The sequence below is a fragment of the Eurosta solidaginis genome, chromosome 1 (assembly GCF_040869045.1).
Source record: "Eurosta solidaginis isolate ZX-2024a chromosome 1, ASM4086904v1, whole genome shotgun sequence".
NCBI lineage: Eukaryota > Metazoa > Arthropoda > Insecta > Diptera > Tephritidae > Eurosta > Eurosta solidaginis.
The window spans coordinates 167,939,258-167,954,648 of record NC_090319.1 but is presented as its reverse complement, the minus strand read 5'-3'; the positions used below and the strand labels follow the sequence as shown (position 1 = coordinate 167,954,648).

The following is a 15,391-nucleotide window of genomic DNA, read 5'->3' as shown; positions in this document are numbered from 1 at the left end:
TGAGTATAACAATTCCCTCATTTGTGTATGTCCACTGCACATTTACCTTTGTATACCGGCTTATGGCAATATGTTCGGCTTGAAAAATTCCCGGACATTTTGTTAGTAGTGTGGGTATTTTGGGCCAAGGATCCCCGCTTCGATGCCCTCCGGCGTTTTCGAGCCATGGGTTTACCATATAGAGTGTGCTCCTGGTGGACCGCTTCAATTCTCGAAGTGTCCCACATAAAAAAAGTACTATATAACATACGAAATAAAGAAGAACAAACGTACACATGTCAAATACCGTTCACAAACGTGATACACCATAATGAGAAATAGTTAGATGAAATTATTATTATTATTATTATATGTTATCATGTTATTGTTGATTTTAAAATGATTTATGCATATATGTCGCGCTGGGCTTTTTCCCATGCTGATATTGGTCCATGCTCCGGACGATATTTGACATTGCAGCCATCCGGTTCCAACCGATTCTCGTCACGAAGCTGTTCGTACCGATCGCGGTCATATTTAGTAAATCCCCATCTTTTAGAAACGTAAATCTACAAAGAAAAAAGAAAAGAGGTCAAACATGTTTTTTACACAATATTTTTACAGAATTTCAAATTAAAAAAAATAAGGTTTTATGGAGCATTATCGATGTTGATGGTCCTTTGCGGATATAGGAAGCCCCACTTTCTCGGGAGCGATTTTCTAGCTTGCAATGACTGACACCCGAAAATCTTAAAAACCAAATTCTACAAACGTTCGAGAAATTTATTTATCTAAAAAAATAAATTTCTTACTCTCAAACCTTTTAAAAATCTTGAGAAACTTAAATCTCTCGAGTTGAAAATATTCACCAATTATTTTCTAATCTTTGAAAAATGTATAGGTCTAGAGTCGATCTTCTAGCCTTAGCGATATGATGCACGTTTTATTGTAAGCAAAAATGAGTCCCTGTTTCTAAGTGCAAAACTCGAGAACGATTGGACTGATTTTGCCAATTCTTTTTTTTAGAATATTCCTTGAAGTACGAGGATGGTTCTTAACCTAATCGAGCTCATTGAACTCCCTTGAGTACAGAATAAACTGGTTGTTCGAAACGCTGTCAAAACCCAACGCGTACTTATTTTTAAATGTCGTCGCCACTTTATTATACAGAGAAATGTTGCAAAGGAATGCATATGTTTCTCCTTCTTTTTTTTTGGAGTTCCGTTATCCGCTATTCGCTTGCCTCTGAGCTCAAGTTTGTTAATTTTCTCCTTTTCATGGTTTAGTTTTAAATCTCACCACATTTTTGACGATCTACCTGAGCTACCTAAAATGATTTTCGATTGTATAGATAATTTTAATAGCGGCTTTTCATTTGATTTTATTAACTTCGTGAATTTTTTCGATTCTTTCACAAATAAATTCCTTTATCGAGTATCACACTGTCCGGAGGGCGCAGTATTTGATCAATCGACGTTAGACGTCCCAATTCGTTGGGGAGAAATCAAAGGGAGACAGCACTTGCATATGATCCATCAATAAAGCATGGCTGCAAAATGTCTAAGATCATGCGCAAATCAATAAAAAACGGGAACATGAAGGTTTAAGGAAAATGTTACTATAAAACTTCACAATAATCTCCCTTTAACTCTCGCAACGGTTCCAAAGTTTCTCCCGTGAGTGGAAGTACCCTTGGTAGTCCTCCGAAATTAGCCCGTTCACATCCACTTCTGAACCTTTCCTGGCCATCCAATCTGCAAATTTCTTTCTTTCAACATAACTGTGCAGAGAGACCCAGCAAAGGGAAATATTAAGACGCCTTATGAATGGCAGCGAGACTGGACACCTCCAAACGAAATCCTAATTTATCACGTTGGATTTTAATGCTTTTAAGGCGCACTGGCTGTCGACAGGGATCGATGCATTGGTCTATAATACTTTACTTTCCTAGATTAGTCTAGTTGGTCCCTCTATGGAATAGACCTCTGGCTGGAAGACACGGCTTAAGTTAGGCAGTACGACTGATTTACCTGCAGATGCCTTGAGTACCTCCATTTCCTATCGCTGTCTTCCTCTTTTTCTTGCATTGAGAGATATTTTATTCTACTTGAAAGTAGACATCTTCCGTGATATGGTCGGTATCGAAGGTAAGGTCAGCTGTGATCCCCTTTAGTCACCACCTTGCCATGCCATCTTACATCGCCACGTGCTCGCAGTTGGTTGATTTTTTCTTTTCAACTATCACTTTCAACCAGAGGAGAGCTCTCCATATATTAGTATCGGTGGAATGACTGTGTCTTGCATGCCAATGATGATATGCATTAACAGTTCCCAGTTCCTCCCTAAAACCCCCTTTTCAGGTGCAGTATGCTACCAAGGCTTCCTTTGATCTCAACTCAACGTTCCTTTTCCTGCCTTATATGGTCATGCCAAGGCATTTGGCTTTAGCCAGGAGATGTATCCTTGTGCTAATTAGCCTCGGTAAGTTGAAGGAGGAAACTTTTGTTTTTCTTGTAAACAGAACAAATTCAGTTTTTGTTTGATTTATTCCCAAAAACGGAAATTTTTGATTTGCTTGTGGGTAGGACAAGTTTCGGTTTTATTTGATCTACCCTCAGCCCGTTTTACCCTGTCCATCAAAAAATGCCACAAAGGATCCATAGACTCGATAATCGTATGGTGGAGTTTACCTGTGATTAGGATCTTTATGTCGTCGGCGTATGGAACTACCTTCGTTCCTGCTGCCCTGAGTGGTCCAATAAGTGCTGGATATTACAGATGCAAACTGTTAGTTTATATCATTGGCCTAAATAAACGCTCGTAAGCTCAGGCTCCTCTGGCGTGGATAAGCAGACGAAAAAAGTGGGCCCTGCAGTTAAGGCGCGCAAGTCGATTGCTATCAATAAAATGAAGAAATGCGGCTTGATCAGCTCTGTCCTTTTTTTACAGTTCGAATATGTGAAGGACTTCGTTTATCTAGGAATCGGTCTTAACAGCGAAAAGAAATGTCAGCCTTTAAAGTCAAAAGAGGATCACTTATGCACACACACTAAATTAAAACTAGATTTTTTTCTGATTTTTAGGACTTTTTTATCTTTTGAAATACAATCGAAAACGATTTTTTACTGTAACTTGGTTATTTAAATTCCGATTTTTAAAATTATATGCCAATATATTTATATTAATAAAAAAGTAAAACAAGCACCAAAAACAAACAAAAACCAAAAAGCATCAAGTTACATTTATGAGCGGGAACAATTGACAGCTGTCAAAACCAATTTTCACCGCACAAGTTGCAATTCAAAGTAGTTACTTTTTTTAACGACAGAGGCTGCGAAGTCAAAGCTCAAGATTTTAACGAATCTGAAAGCTCGATTAGTCTAGCCATCTGAAACAGTTGCATACTTTTGGGCAGCACTCTAAAAGAGGTAAAATTAGTGAAAACAACCAGAGCAGTCCTACTAACTTGCCCGCTTTAGTAAAAACAACTCCGTTGTCAGGCAATACAAAACGTTTATGTTCCGAAATGTCACGGACACGATAACAGTTGCGCCAAGTGGAAGTTCCGAGGTAGTAAAACTGATGACAAAAATGCATGCCGACTTTAATAAAGGTATTTCAGAATTATCTACAAGAATGGCTAGCATGGACAATAAAATAGAAAATGTTGCAACGAAAGGAGATTTAGAGAGATTAACCACGGAACTTTATACTGTTAAAGCTCAAGTATGCAAGCTAGAAGAAGAAAACGCAGAGCTAAAAGATTCGCTTGTTAAAGTATGTAATTCGCAAGAGGCAGACAGAAAGAAGCCGAGATACTTAGAAGAACAGTGGAAGAAAGTCACTCATTTTTAGAAACATCCCGGCTAAAAATTCGATTAATGAAGCAGTTCAAGCAGTATGCAAAGAAAATTTAGAATTGAAAAACCCTATTGAAATTGCAGGTACCAGATGGTTGGCCGAAAGAGTCTCTAAAATTACGGTATCGGCCGAATTTGTAACAGAAAACGAAGCATCAGAAATTTTGATGCACACAAAAAATCTGGCAGGCACAGCGATCTCAATCTCAAGGGACCTAAGTAGTGTAAAACAACAGCATAAGAAGGCAATGGTGCAACTTAAAAAACGTCTGACGGCAATCAAGAGCGACATTCTAGTTTTGGTGCGTGATCATAAACTTAGGGTCAACAATAAATGGTATTCATGGAATCATGAGCAACGCCTTGTATGTGGTAAAGCCGATGGTCTCACCGAGTTGAAGAAGATTTATGGCGATAAAATTGGCTCAGTCTTCATTGATTATAAGCAACTTTTGAATGCGAACACAAAAAACTAAGCAGTTTAAGTAGCAAGGATGTTGTAGAAGCGTTGGCTTGCAATTTAAAGGTGCTGGCATATAATATGGCAGGTTTAAGAGCAAAATTATCTAACTACGATTTTATAAATTATATTAAAACGTTCAAGGTATTTTTATTGTATGAAACATTTATAGAAGAGCGATTGGACAGCGTTGAAAATATTTTCAAAGATTATTTGTTATTTTGGGTTTATGCGACAAGAAATTATGTGAGAGGCAGGGCGAGCGGTGGAGCTCTGTTTGGAATTAAAAAACGTGTAAACAGAAATTGGTCAGATCAGTTTGTAAAGAAAGAGATATTTGTGTATTTAATTGAGTCTTTATCGAGAACAAATTTATATCTTACCGGTTTATTTAAACTGTAATAGATGGGAAAGTGATTTTAATGCACTGTATGAGACTATCCTTGAGCTGGACACTGAGAACGTTATATTGATGGGTGATTTTAATGCGAGATGTGGAGAAGAACAGCTTTTTAGCTGTAGTCCAACACTAGCAACTTCCCCTATTTCATTCGAAAGGGATTCAAGGGTAAAGCATGTTGATGCGAACGGTAAAAAATTTGCTGAATTCTGTAGTTCGTTTTCGTTAACTGCATTAACCGGTCGCGTAATTGGTGATAAAGAAGCAGATCTCACATTTCTAAGAGGAACTGCCTGTTCAGTGATCGACTATTGTTTAATCAGGGGCAATTTGTTTACATTAATATATTCCTTTAAGGTTGATGATATGTTATACTCTGATCATCAACCAATATCAGTCACTTTGAATACTATGGCACAACCAAATGTAAACGCAAACATTATGAACCCACTCCCTAGGCGTAAATGGTATGATAAGCAAACCGAGAAATACAAAGATAATTTAAATCAAATGTTAAGTACTATAAATAGCAGCAGCTACTCACTGAGTGATCTAGTAGATTGTGTAAGAAAGGCAGCGGAACACTGTCAAAACAAAAAAGTGTGTACAAAGAACGTGCACCCCTTGTTTGCCTATGAGTGCAAAGAAGCCAGAAGGACATCCTTTTCAGCCTTACGTAAAGCTAAAAGGCTTGGTACGGAAGAACGTTTGAGAGAATATCAAAATCTTAACAAAGAATTTAAAGAAATTTGCACGCATAAAAAACACGTATATTTTAAAAATATGGCCATGAAACTTGGCGATATTAAAGACGGTAAAGAGTACTGGGGGTATGTGACGAAGCTAAATGGTTCGGGGTTCGCGAAGAGTGCACAGTTAGATGCGGAAACTTTGGGAGCACATTTTTCCTCTCTGCTAAACCAAAACAGTAGTGTATCTACCCTAAGTTTTGCACTGCCCTTCGTGGCTGTACGGGAATTGGATTGCGAAATTTCGGCGTATGAAGTGAAGACCGCACTTAAAAGATCTAAAGATAATAAGGCACCAGGGCCTGACGGCATATCCGCGGATTTTTTTAAACATGCCCCTCCTAACTTTATAGAACAGCTTACAGTTTGCTTTAATAGTATGTACAACTCTGGTTCGGTCTCTTCGCTGTTTCAGAAAGCTATTATATTCCCACTTTTTAAAAAGGAGACATAAATGACCCAAATAATTACAAAGGGATTTCCTTTCAGAATGCCATTGCCAAAATATTTACCTCCATTTTGTATGAAAAGTTAGCGGCGTGGGTAGAGAAATTCGCTTTTAAGTGAGTTCCAGGCGGGATTTAGAAAGGGATACTCTACAATCGACCACATTTTTAGTTTATCAAGCATGTCTCAGCATTACATTTCAAAGAAGAGAAAACTGTATGCTTTGTTCGTGGATTTTAAGGCCGCTTTTGACTCTATAATACGAAATGCTCTTTTGTTCAAATTAAGTAATTTAGGTCTTTCAACGAAAATGCTAGAAATAATAAGCAGTCTCTACAAAAATAACATTGCAAGGGTGTGGGATGGTAGCACTGCCTCAGAATAGTTTCCAACAGAAACGGGTGTTAAACAAGGTTGCCTAATTAGCCCATTACTGTTTGCTCTTTTCCTGGACGATTTGGTGAATCACTTGCCAAAGGGTATTACGTTTGGGGGCATCCATATAAAGATACTTAAGTATGCCGGTGATGTAGTTATCTTAGCAGAAACCCCAAAACAATTACAGAAAATTATCAACAAACTACTGTACTACTAAAGTACTGTAGTGACGGGGGGCTTACAATAAATACGAATAAGACAAAAGTACTTATATTCAGGGGCTCAAAAGGTAGATACTGTAGAGATGAAAAGTGGCATTTGTGTGGACAAGAGTTGGAGAAGGTTAGGGAATACAAGTATCTAGGAATAGTTATAACGTAAAATGCATCGTACCATAAACGTTTGTCAAGTAAGCTTAAATCAGCAAAATACGCTGTAAACAGCACCTGGAGATCTTTTTTGTCTAAAAAATACATTCCTCATAGTCATAAGTACAAACTATTTGAAGCAGCTATACGAACAGTATTGGGCTATGCATCAGAAGTATGGGGAATTGAATATTACGAAGAAGTGGAAAAGTTGCTCAGGTACTTTATTAAAAGGCTGTTCAGATTACCGCGCAACACCCCGAACTATATGATTCATCTCGAAACCGGACTCCCAGAATTGTATATTTACTTCTTGAAAACACATTTCAATTATATTTGCAGGGTTATGGAAATGGGTAATAACCGTCTTCCAAAGCTAATCGCAATGCACTTGCTTGAAACTAGGTCACAATGTTGCCAAAAGTGGGATGCGCTTGCCAATGAGTACGGTGAACCAATTCTAATAAATGATAACACTTTGTGGAGACATTGGCACCGCAATATATTAGCTAAAATAAACTAACTGCAGAACTTAACCGCACTGGAACAATATACTATAAAAGCGTGCAATTACTGGCATATGCTGATGACATTGATATCATCGGCCTAACACCCGCGCTGTTAGCTCTGCTTACTCCAAACTGGAAAAATAAGCGGTAAAGATGGGTTTGATGGTGAATGAGGACAAAACGAAGTACCTGCTGTCATCGAGCAAAGAGTCAGCGCATATGCGCCTTGGCAACCACGCTACTGTTGGCAGCCATAATTTCGAAATAGTAAAATACTTCGTTTATTTGGGAACTAGCGTCAACACTAGCAACAACATCAGCACTGAAATCCAGCGAAGAATCAATCTTGCCAATAAATGCTACTTTGGACTAGGTAGGCAATTGAAAAGTAAATTCACAGCAGATGAAGCAGCTTTAGGAGTGTTCGAGAGAAAAGTTCTTCGAAAGATGTATGGACCTCTACGCGTTGGCGATGGCGAGTACCGAAGAAGATTTAATGATGAGCTGTACGAGCTATACGCAGACATCAACATAGTCCTGCGAATTAAAGATGATGCTCCGGCCAAGAAAGTGTTTCTATCGGAACCCGCCTATGGAAGCAGAGGTAGAGGGCGGCCCCCACTCCGTTGGAAGGGCCAGGTGGAAAACGATTTAAACTCCCTTGGTGTGACCAATTGGCGCCGGCTGGCGAAGCGAAGGAGCGACTGGCGCGCCTTGTTGGACGGCCATAACCGTTTACACGGTTTAAGTAAGTATACCAATTAAGTAAGTAAGAGGAGAACTATTGAAACTAAATTATGAACCTCATCTTCAGCATCCAGATAATCGCTGTCCAATTTGCAACTCAGGAAACGAAGAAAACGTTTTACACTTCCTGGGTAGTTGTCCCGTACTTATGGAATATTGAATATTATTTTTTAAAAAGTGTATTAACACACCAAGAGATTAATGAATACCTAAATGGTAAAAACTGGATCACATTGAATCAGTACGTTAAATCAGCGTTAAAATATAGGAAGCAAATTTTAGAAGAGGAATTCTGAAACTTATATTTAAGAAATATTTTATTATATAGTGTACAGAAAAACTTACTACAAGTACTTATAAACTGACGGCAATACGCCAAAGTTTAGTTAAAAAAAAAAAAAAATTGTATATTGTAATCAACTTTGTAAAAAACAAGATTCTGTTTAATAAAACAAATTACTACTACTACTACTATTTATGTAAACCGTTTAATCTGCTAAAACTTGACCTTTCTAAGAAGTAGCGAAAAATCACGAAAAATTGCCCGAAATTACAGCAATATAAAAGCCTCGTAAGACAAAATTAACTCACTTTATATTACACAGAATCCTTCAAAATTGTTTGCAGCCAAGTTTCTAATATCCCAACTCTTGCCACCGGAATATTAATAACAAAGTACGCTTTTCTCAAAAGTAAACGATGAATGTACTCCTTCTTTTAAGATATGCAAAAGTGCTTGAAAATGCATAAAGTTTTCGCATAAACTAAACTTTAACACAATAAGAGCGCAAAACATACAATTAATAAAAATAACAAAGAGAAAAAATATGCGAAAAATTAAATAAATTCGTTCGCGCATGTTAAACTTTTTAATCGTGTTCTTGTGGAATTTGCAGTAGCCAACAATTAGCCGTACAAAATTTTCAAAACTTTGAGTGCACTTATCAGCAAGAGGGCATTTCAATATCAATTCTAAACTGTTCCGCTGTGCCCAAAATGACTTCGCAAGGGGACTCTCTGCTGACATCTTCCCTCTATTTGGTCTTTCGTTTCGTTCGAGCCTTTGCATAACATGTGACAGGTCTGTATTTTCTAGCTGACACTTCCTTAGTTGTTCCTGTCCCATTCATTCGTACATGTTACAGTCATTAGCCGGACATCTATATGGTCTTCTTTAGCCTCAGCCTTTGAACAGCGCTTGCATTCCAAACTACATGGTCTTCGTGACATTGCATCAGCATTTCCATGGGTACTACCTTTTCGATGCTCAATGGAAGCCATAGCTTTGTAGTCGCTCCATCCACCGTGCCAATTGTCCTTCCGGATTACAGAACTGCAGAAGCCATTTCAACGCTGCGTGATCTGTCCTGATGCGGAATCGCTGGCCGTAGAGGTATTTGTGAAAATGTTTAATGCACTCTACCAATGCCAACAGCTCTCTCCGTGTAACGCAGTAATTCCTCTCTGGTTTTTCAATTGAACGGTTGTAATATGCAACTACCTTCTCCTGTTCATCAGCGAGTTGTGACAAAACGCCTCCTATAGCATATCCACTCGCATCTGTATCTAGAATAAATGTTGGGGCAGTGCCCAAACGCTCCTTTAATGTTTGGAAAGCCACCTCTTGCTCCTTCTTCCATTCAAAAGCTTTATTTTTTCTTGTACGCACATGGAGGCTATGGGCTACGCTGGAAAAGTTTGGTACAAATCTGCGGTAATATGTGCACAGCCCAAGGAAACTTCTCAATTCATGTAGGTTCAGTGGTCTTGGCCAATCCTTTACAGTCTCCATCTTTTCGTTCGCCGTGCAGATTCCCTCTGTCGTTACCTTGTGACCCAAATAATTTACTTTCTAAACAGCGCACATTTTTTGGGACTTAGTTTCAGACCAGCGCCAGCTATTCTCTGGAAAACTTCCTCCAAGTTTTTAAGAAGTTCATCAAAGTTCTTGCCCAGTACGATGATGTCGTCCAGGTACACCAAGCTTGTTTTCCAATGTAGTCCTTTCAATACCTGTGCCATGAGTCTCTCGAAAGCAGCTGGTGCATTACATAGTCCAAAGGGCATTACTGTAAATTGCCAAAGACCATCTCCGACGCTGAAGGCTATTTTCTCTTTGTCTTCCTCCTTCACCTCCACTTGCCAGTAGCCACTTTTCAAGTCCAATGTGGAAAACCATTTCGTACCAGAAAGCGAGTCCAGAGTGTCGTCAATTCTTGGCAATGGGTAGCTATCCTTTTTCGTGACGTCGTTCAACTTGCGGTAGTCCATGCAAAACCTCATTTTCCCATCCTTCTTTTTCACAAGTACCACAGGTGAGCTCCATGGACTAGCTGATGGTTCGATGACGCCGATTTCGCTCATTTCTTGTACGATTTGATTCACAACTTCCCGCTTCGCCAGTGGAACACTACGGGGAGCTCGACGTATCGGCCTCGCGTCTCCTCTGTCTATTTGATGTTTCACAACATTGGTGCGGCCTGGTTTGAAACCATCCTCGTAAAATATGTTTGCGTACTTTAGGAGTAGTTGCTTTGCCTTACTCTGACAATCTTCCTCTAGCCCCTCCGTCCATGCCGTGATGTCATTTGAAAGATCAGTATTACTAGATGAAACGTGTTCCTGGAGCTGTTCACAGTTAATAACTACTTCAGCCTCTTGGCATCTTCCCAATATAGCTCCTTTGGTCAGTTTGAGTGGTGACTTGAACTCATTCAGTACTCTTACCGGAATATGTCCATCTTGTTTTGTCATAGCCAGGGTTTTTCCTACAAGTATGTTCGATGCTGATTCGTTTGCTACTTCGACAACCCACAATCCCACAATCTCCATCAATCTTTGCCCAGATGACTGCTTCTGATTTTGGTGGTATTTGCTGACTCTCTTCCACCAGCACTCGTTTACTGCTGTAGCCTCTCTCGTAGCCGAAATTAAGTGGCACATCCATGTTCTTATATCGCATCGTCTTGCTTTGCATGTCAATCTTGATGCCTTGGTCGATTAAGAAGTCCACTCCAATTATGATTTCATCAACAATCTCTGCCACTATAAAATTGTGTACTACCGTGACGTTCCCAATTGCTACTTCACATGCTACTTCTCTAGAACCGTGGTGTCTTCTCCAGTGGCTGTACGCAATTTTGCTCCATCCAAATGAGATGCACCCGTATCTACAGTCAGTAAACGTTCCTTTCCATCCACATGTCCTGCGACAGTAAGATTGTTTGACCTTCTTCCAATTTGCGAGATTGAGACTATAGGGCATTCAATTGAGGGAGCCAGCTGTCGCCCCTTGCGGCTGACTCGCTTTAGTTTAACGATTGAGTGAACTTGGAGATTTGCTCATCTCCTTCAGCTCTGCGTTTACGTCCACCCACATTGTTGGAACTATTAGGACCGGTGCTGCAATGACGTGCAATTTGGCCTGGGTTGCCGCACTTGAAACATTTCATAACTCCAGAGTTTTTCTGTTGTGATCCCTTCAGTGCTTTCAAAATTGTATCCACCCAATCTAGCCTTTCTACTTCCACACGATGGGCTTTGTACGCTGGCTTACGCAAAAGTGAGGCAGTTTCCTGAGTCAGTGCATGGGATAACTTGTATGTAATGGGATAATGTTGTATGTACATCTGTTCACTATATATTTCCTATCTTATACATCCTATTATTTGGAGATTACGAACGGGATAAGATTATTGTTCAGCCCCATTCATGAAAGGTATGAAGTCTTCGGCACAGCTGAAGACAGTCCCGTCCTTACTTGTTTTTTCTTAAAGTGGTGCAGTTCGTGTATTAATGCTGTATATATATGTATGTACATTTTATCATAATTAGAAGCGTGTACATTTTTCTAACCTAAATTTATTTTAGTAGACGCGTATATTATACATACAGACTAAATATGTCAAGTAAAGAAAATTTCAAAGAAAGTTTAGATCCTTTACTTGTAATGATAGAACAGCCCGTAAGATAAACCATTTAATTAATTAAATTTCGCCATTAGCTATACTTTAAATTATAATTAGGCACAAAACTCGATGGACGGTGAACAAGTATTAATCCTGGATGAAAGCACGGGCGAGTTTAATTTTATTGAAAGTGATAGAGTATCTCTAGACCACGCAGGCTTTATTCTAGATGAGAAAACCGGAAGGTTTATTGAAAAAGATAGCCACAACGTTTTGGATAGTGAGAAAAATTCCGACCAGGAGTCTATCTGCAATTCTGAACCAATTACAACTGCATACTTTAACGACTCAACCAATTGCCATTTGCGAAGAAACGAAGTAGATGCAAGTTCAGGTGTGATCACTAGAAAAAATAGGAAGAAAGGGCAAGAAAAACCAGATAAATGGGAGAAAAACTTAGTCAGAAAAGCCAGAGAGCAAGGAAAAGCGTATTGCAGCACAAAATAAAAATAAAAGGTAAGGTAATGGGAAAACAAGAAAGAAAGAAACGTGCTCTTAAACCCGGCTTTATTTTTGTGAATAACTTTACTGCTACCCACCCGATCATGAAAAGCTTTATTGACTTTTTAAGTTTAGAGGCGGTGTTTAAAATAATTCCGAAATCGATATTTTTTTCTTTTTATTTTATCTGTTTTTTGTACCAAAGTTGATTATGTCACATTTTAGCGTTGTCGTCTGGCTAGACGAACATAGTCTATAAGACCTCATAGTTCGTATTAATTTCAAAATTTATCAATAAAAATTCAAACTTATTTCTGGGTAGTCTCAGTGTGCGACGAGTTTCTTCAAAATTTTAGTAAAAATTCAAATATTTGTGGATTTTGTTTTATCTTTTTTTTGTACCAAATTTCATTATTTCACTTTTTAGCGTTGTCATCTGGGTAGACGAACATATTTTTAAGCTTATAAAACCTCATAGATAGAATTCATTTCAAAATTTATCAATAAAAATTCAAACTTATCACAGTGTGCGACGAGTTTTCTTCAAAATTTAAATAAAAATTCAAATATTTGTGGATAAAGTTCAAAGTGTAAAATTTCGTCTGGCCAGACGACAGCGCTAAGATGTGTTGAATTTATTCACCGCTAATCAGAGATTTAAATACCTTTAGCATAATAGAATGTACTGTAAGTAAGTGGACTGGGAAGTGTAATTATAACGGCGTGCCGTCAAAAAACAAAACAACCAAAAAATTTATCCGCATTCAACCTTAAAAAAGAAAAGCATATGAAAGATTTCATACAAAGCCTTCCCAAGATGGAGTCTCATTATTGTAGACAAAAAACAGTCAAACAGTATGTCGACCTCACTTACAGCACTTATAAAGAAAATTTTAAGGCTTACGAACAATATATCAAAGATAAAAATATCCCACTAAGCAAAAAGTCCTCTTATTTATCATTTCTTAAAATTACACATTCTCTCAACATCGGCTTATTTAAGCCCAAAAAAAATCAGCATTGCAATTAATTGCGATGAAATATAACACGACCATTTATCAGAAATATTTAACTGTTGGTCATACTCAGATCGAATGTGACTCGGTACACTCAATGATCGAAAGGAAAAATAAATCAAAAGAAATGTATGTTCCCGCTGATTTCGTTCGGATTGTGACAGACGCTAAAGTGTTCTATATTGATCACTTTTCTTTTCTGGAGTACAATTTTACAAATCGATTAGACCAGGTATTAATGCAGGCGATCCCCAAGTAACAGATTTAAAATGCTTAAAATATAATTCTTCTGGTATATACTTCAAATTGGATAATGACAACGATTGGACTATGTCCACTCAAAGAAAAGCAAACATTGATATATCTAAAAATATTTCGCCTCTTTATTCTAACTCATTACCAATACCAATTAGGAAATATAAAGATCTACAAAGCATGAAAAAGTAAATTCCTCAGGATTATCACAGCTTCTATGACAATTTAAGCTATGTCTATTTACTCATGTCAAAGGTAGAAGAAGAAATTAAGCTTTTGGTTTTGAAGTACTTATAAATTAAATTAAGTCTCGATTAAGTTATGTTGAAATAATTTTTTTCTGTTTTTAGTGAATAAAACTATATTTTGAAGTAAAATAAATATACTCTTTATATGCACAAAAATTTTAGACACATATGTATATTTCTAAGTATGCAGTAACCTCGTATCTGCTGTTTGCATGCACCAAGATATGCAGGCAGCAAACTCGTAACTAACAAAAAGAGCTTTTACGTTTAACTAGTCATTAGGAACCAACAAGATAAAGTGGCTAGCTATCAATTGCAATAAAACGAAAACGAAAAAGCATTTAAGTAGTTAACTTTGTTTTACTGAAGAAAAACAAACGTTTTTTTTTTTCAGTTTCTGAAAAATTGTTCTATTGTAGATACGAGGTTAACGCAGAAACGGGACGTTATGCGTCACATACGTACTAGAGGTTTTCGCCGATCACTTTAACGGCGGCGGCGTGGGCGGCGCGCCGGTATTCTTACTTTAAAAAACTTGATTTTTCTATTTAAAAAATAATACTTAGGAAATGTTTTGTTTGTAAGTAGTTAAGGAAATCAACGTTTTGGCCATTTCGGAAAGATCCGGGGTTTTGCCCCCAGATCGTTCAAACATTTTCAGGAGTAGCTCCTTGCGGAGGAATTGTCCCTCCTTCACTTACTCCAGAGAGGCTTCGAACCTAACCCCGGTCTAGTAAATATTTGTAAAAGGAGCCGTAACGTGTAGGTGATATTTAAACTTGGTTGACAGGCTATAATAAATGTGATTCACTCCAAGAGACTAGTTTTCGATAGGGCCGCCAACTTTAGGAAATGCCAAACCGGGAGGCTTTGGTGTTGAAGGATGAAGTGTGAAAATCAAAATTAACATTTCAGATGCTATTTTATTGTTAAGCAAATAAAGTGATTTTTCAAACCCTTCTTATACGTGCAGATATCTTCAACTTAAGTATGAGCTCAGAATCATTTCAAAGGTGTATTTCAACCCCTGAAGTCTACTAAAGAATTTGGTATCACTTATTTGGATTATTCTTTCAGCCAATCGGGATATAGAATTTTTTAAAGAATCGGCACCTTTTTGGGTAATTTGCTTTTTTTAAAACTTGAAGACAATTTGAAAACATATTCGCCTTGGGTCTTTTATTTGAATTCATTGTTCATTGTTAACAGGGCTGCTCAACCCCTATACACTTGTAGCACTTTTGTTTTTGTTTTGCCCTGAATCATAGGCACAGATACAAATTCACACTTCAAATATAAAAAACAAAATTTCATAGCACTCCATATAATTTTGAATCATTGAAAATGCTTGAATTTATCATGAAAGTGTCAAGAAAAAGCACTCCCGTATGAAGCTCGGGCACTTGTGTATGATGAAAACAATTTACACTAAAAATTATTTGACAACTAAAATTTATTCAAAAATATAATAGCACTGAAAAAAATTTGTAATCAAAATAGATTCATAAATAAAATTAAAATAGACAACTGACCGCAGAGCTGAAATATATGGGGCATATGACAAAA

General features: G+C 37.7%; 1 protein-coding gene across 1 annotated transcript in view; it reads right to left on the bottom strand.

Moving 5' to 3' along the window:
* Positions 1-311: 311 nt before the first annotated feature.
* The window catches only part of RpL10 (ribosomal protein L10), a 210,106-nt gene continuing 195,026 nt past the window's right edge, over positions 312-15,391 (bottom strand). Inside the window, exon 4 of the mRNA XM_067760018.1 lies at positions 312-548. Within this exon, the coding sequence (XP_067616119.1) occupies positions 384-548 (165 nt within the window). The 3' untranslated portion in view covers positions 312-383. The remainder of the gene's footprint in view (positions 549-15,391) is intronic.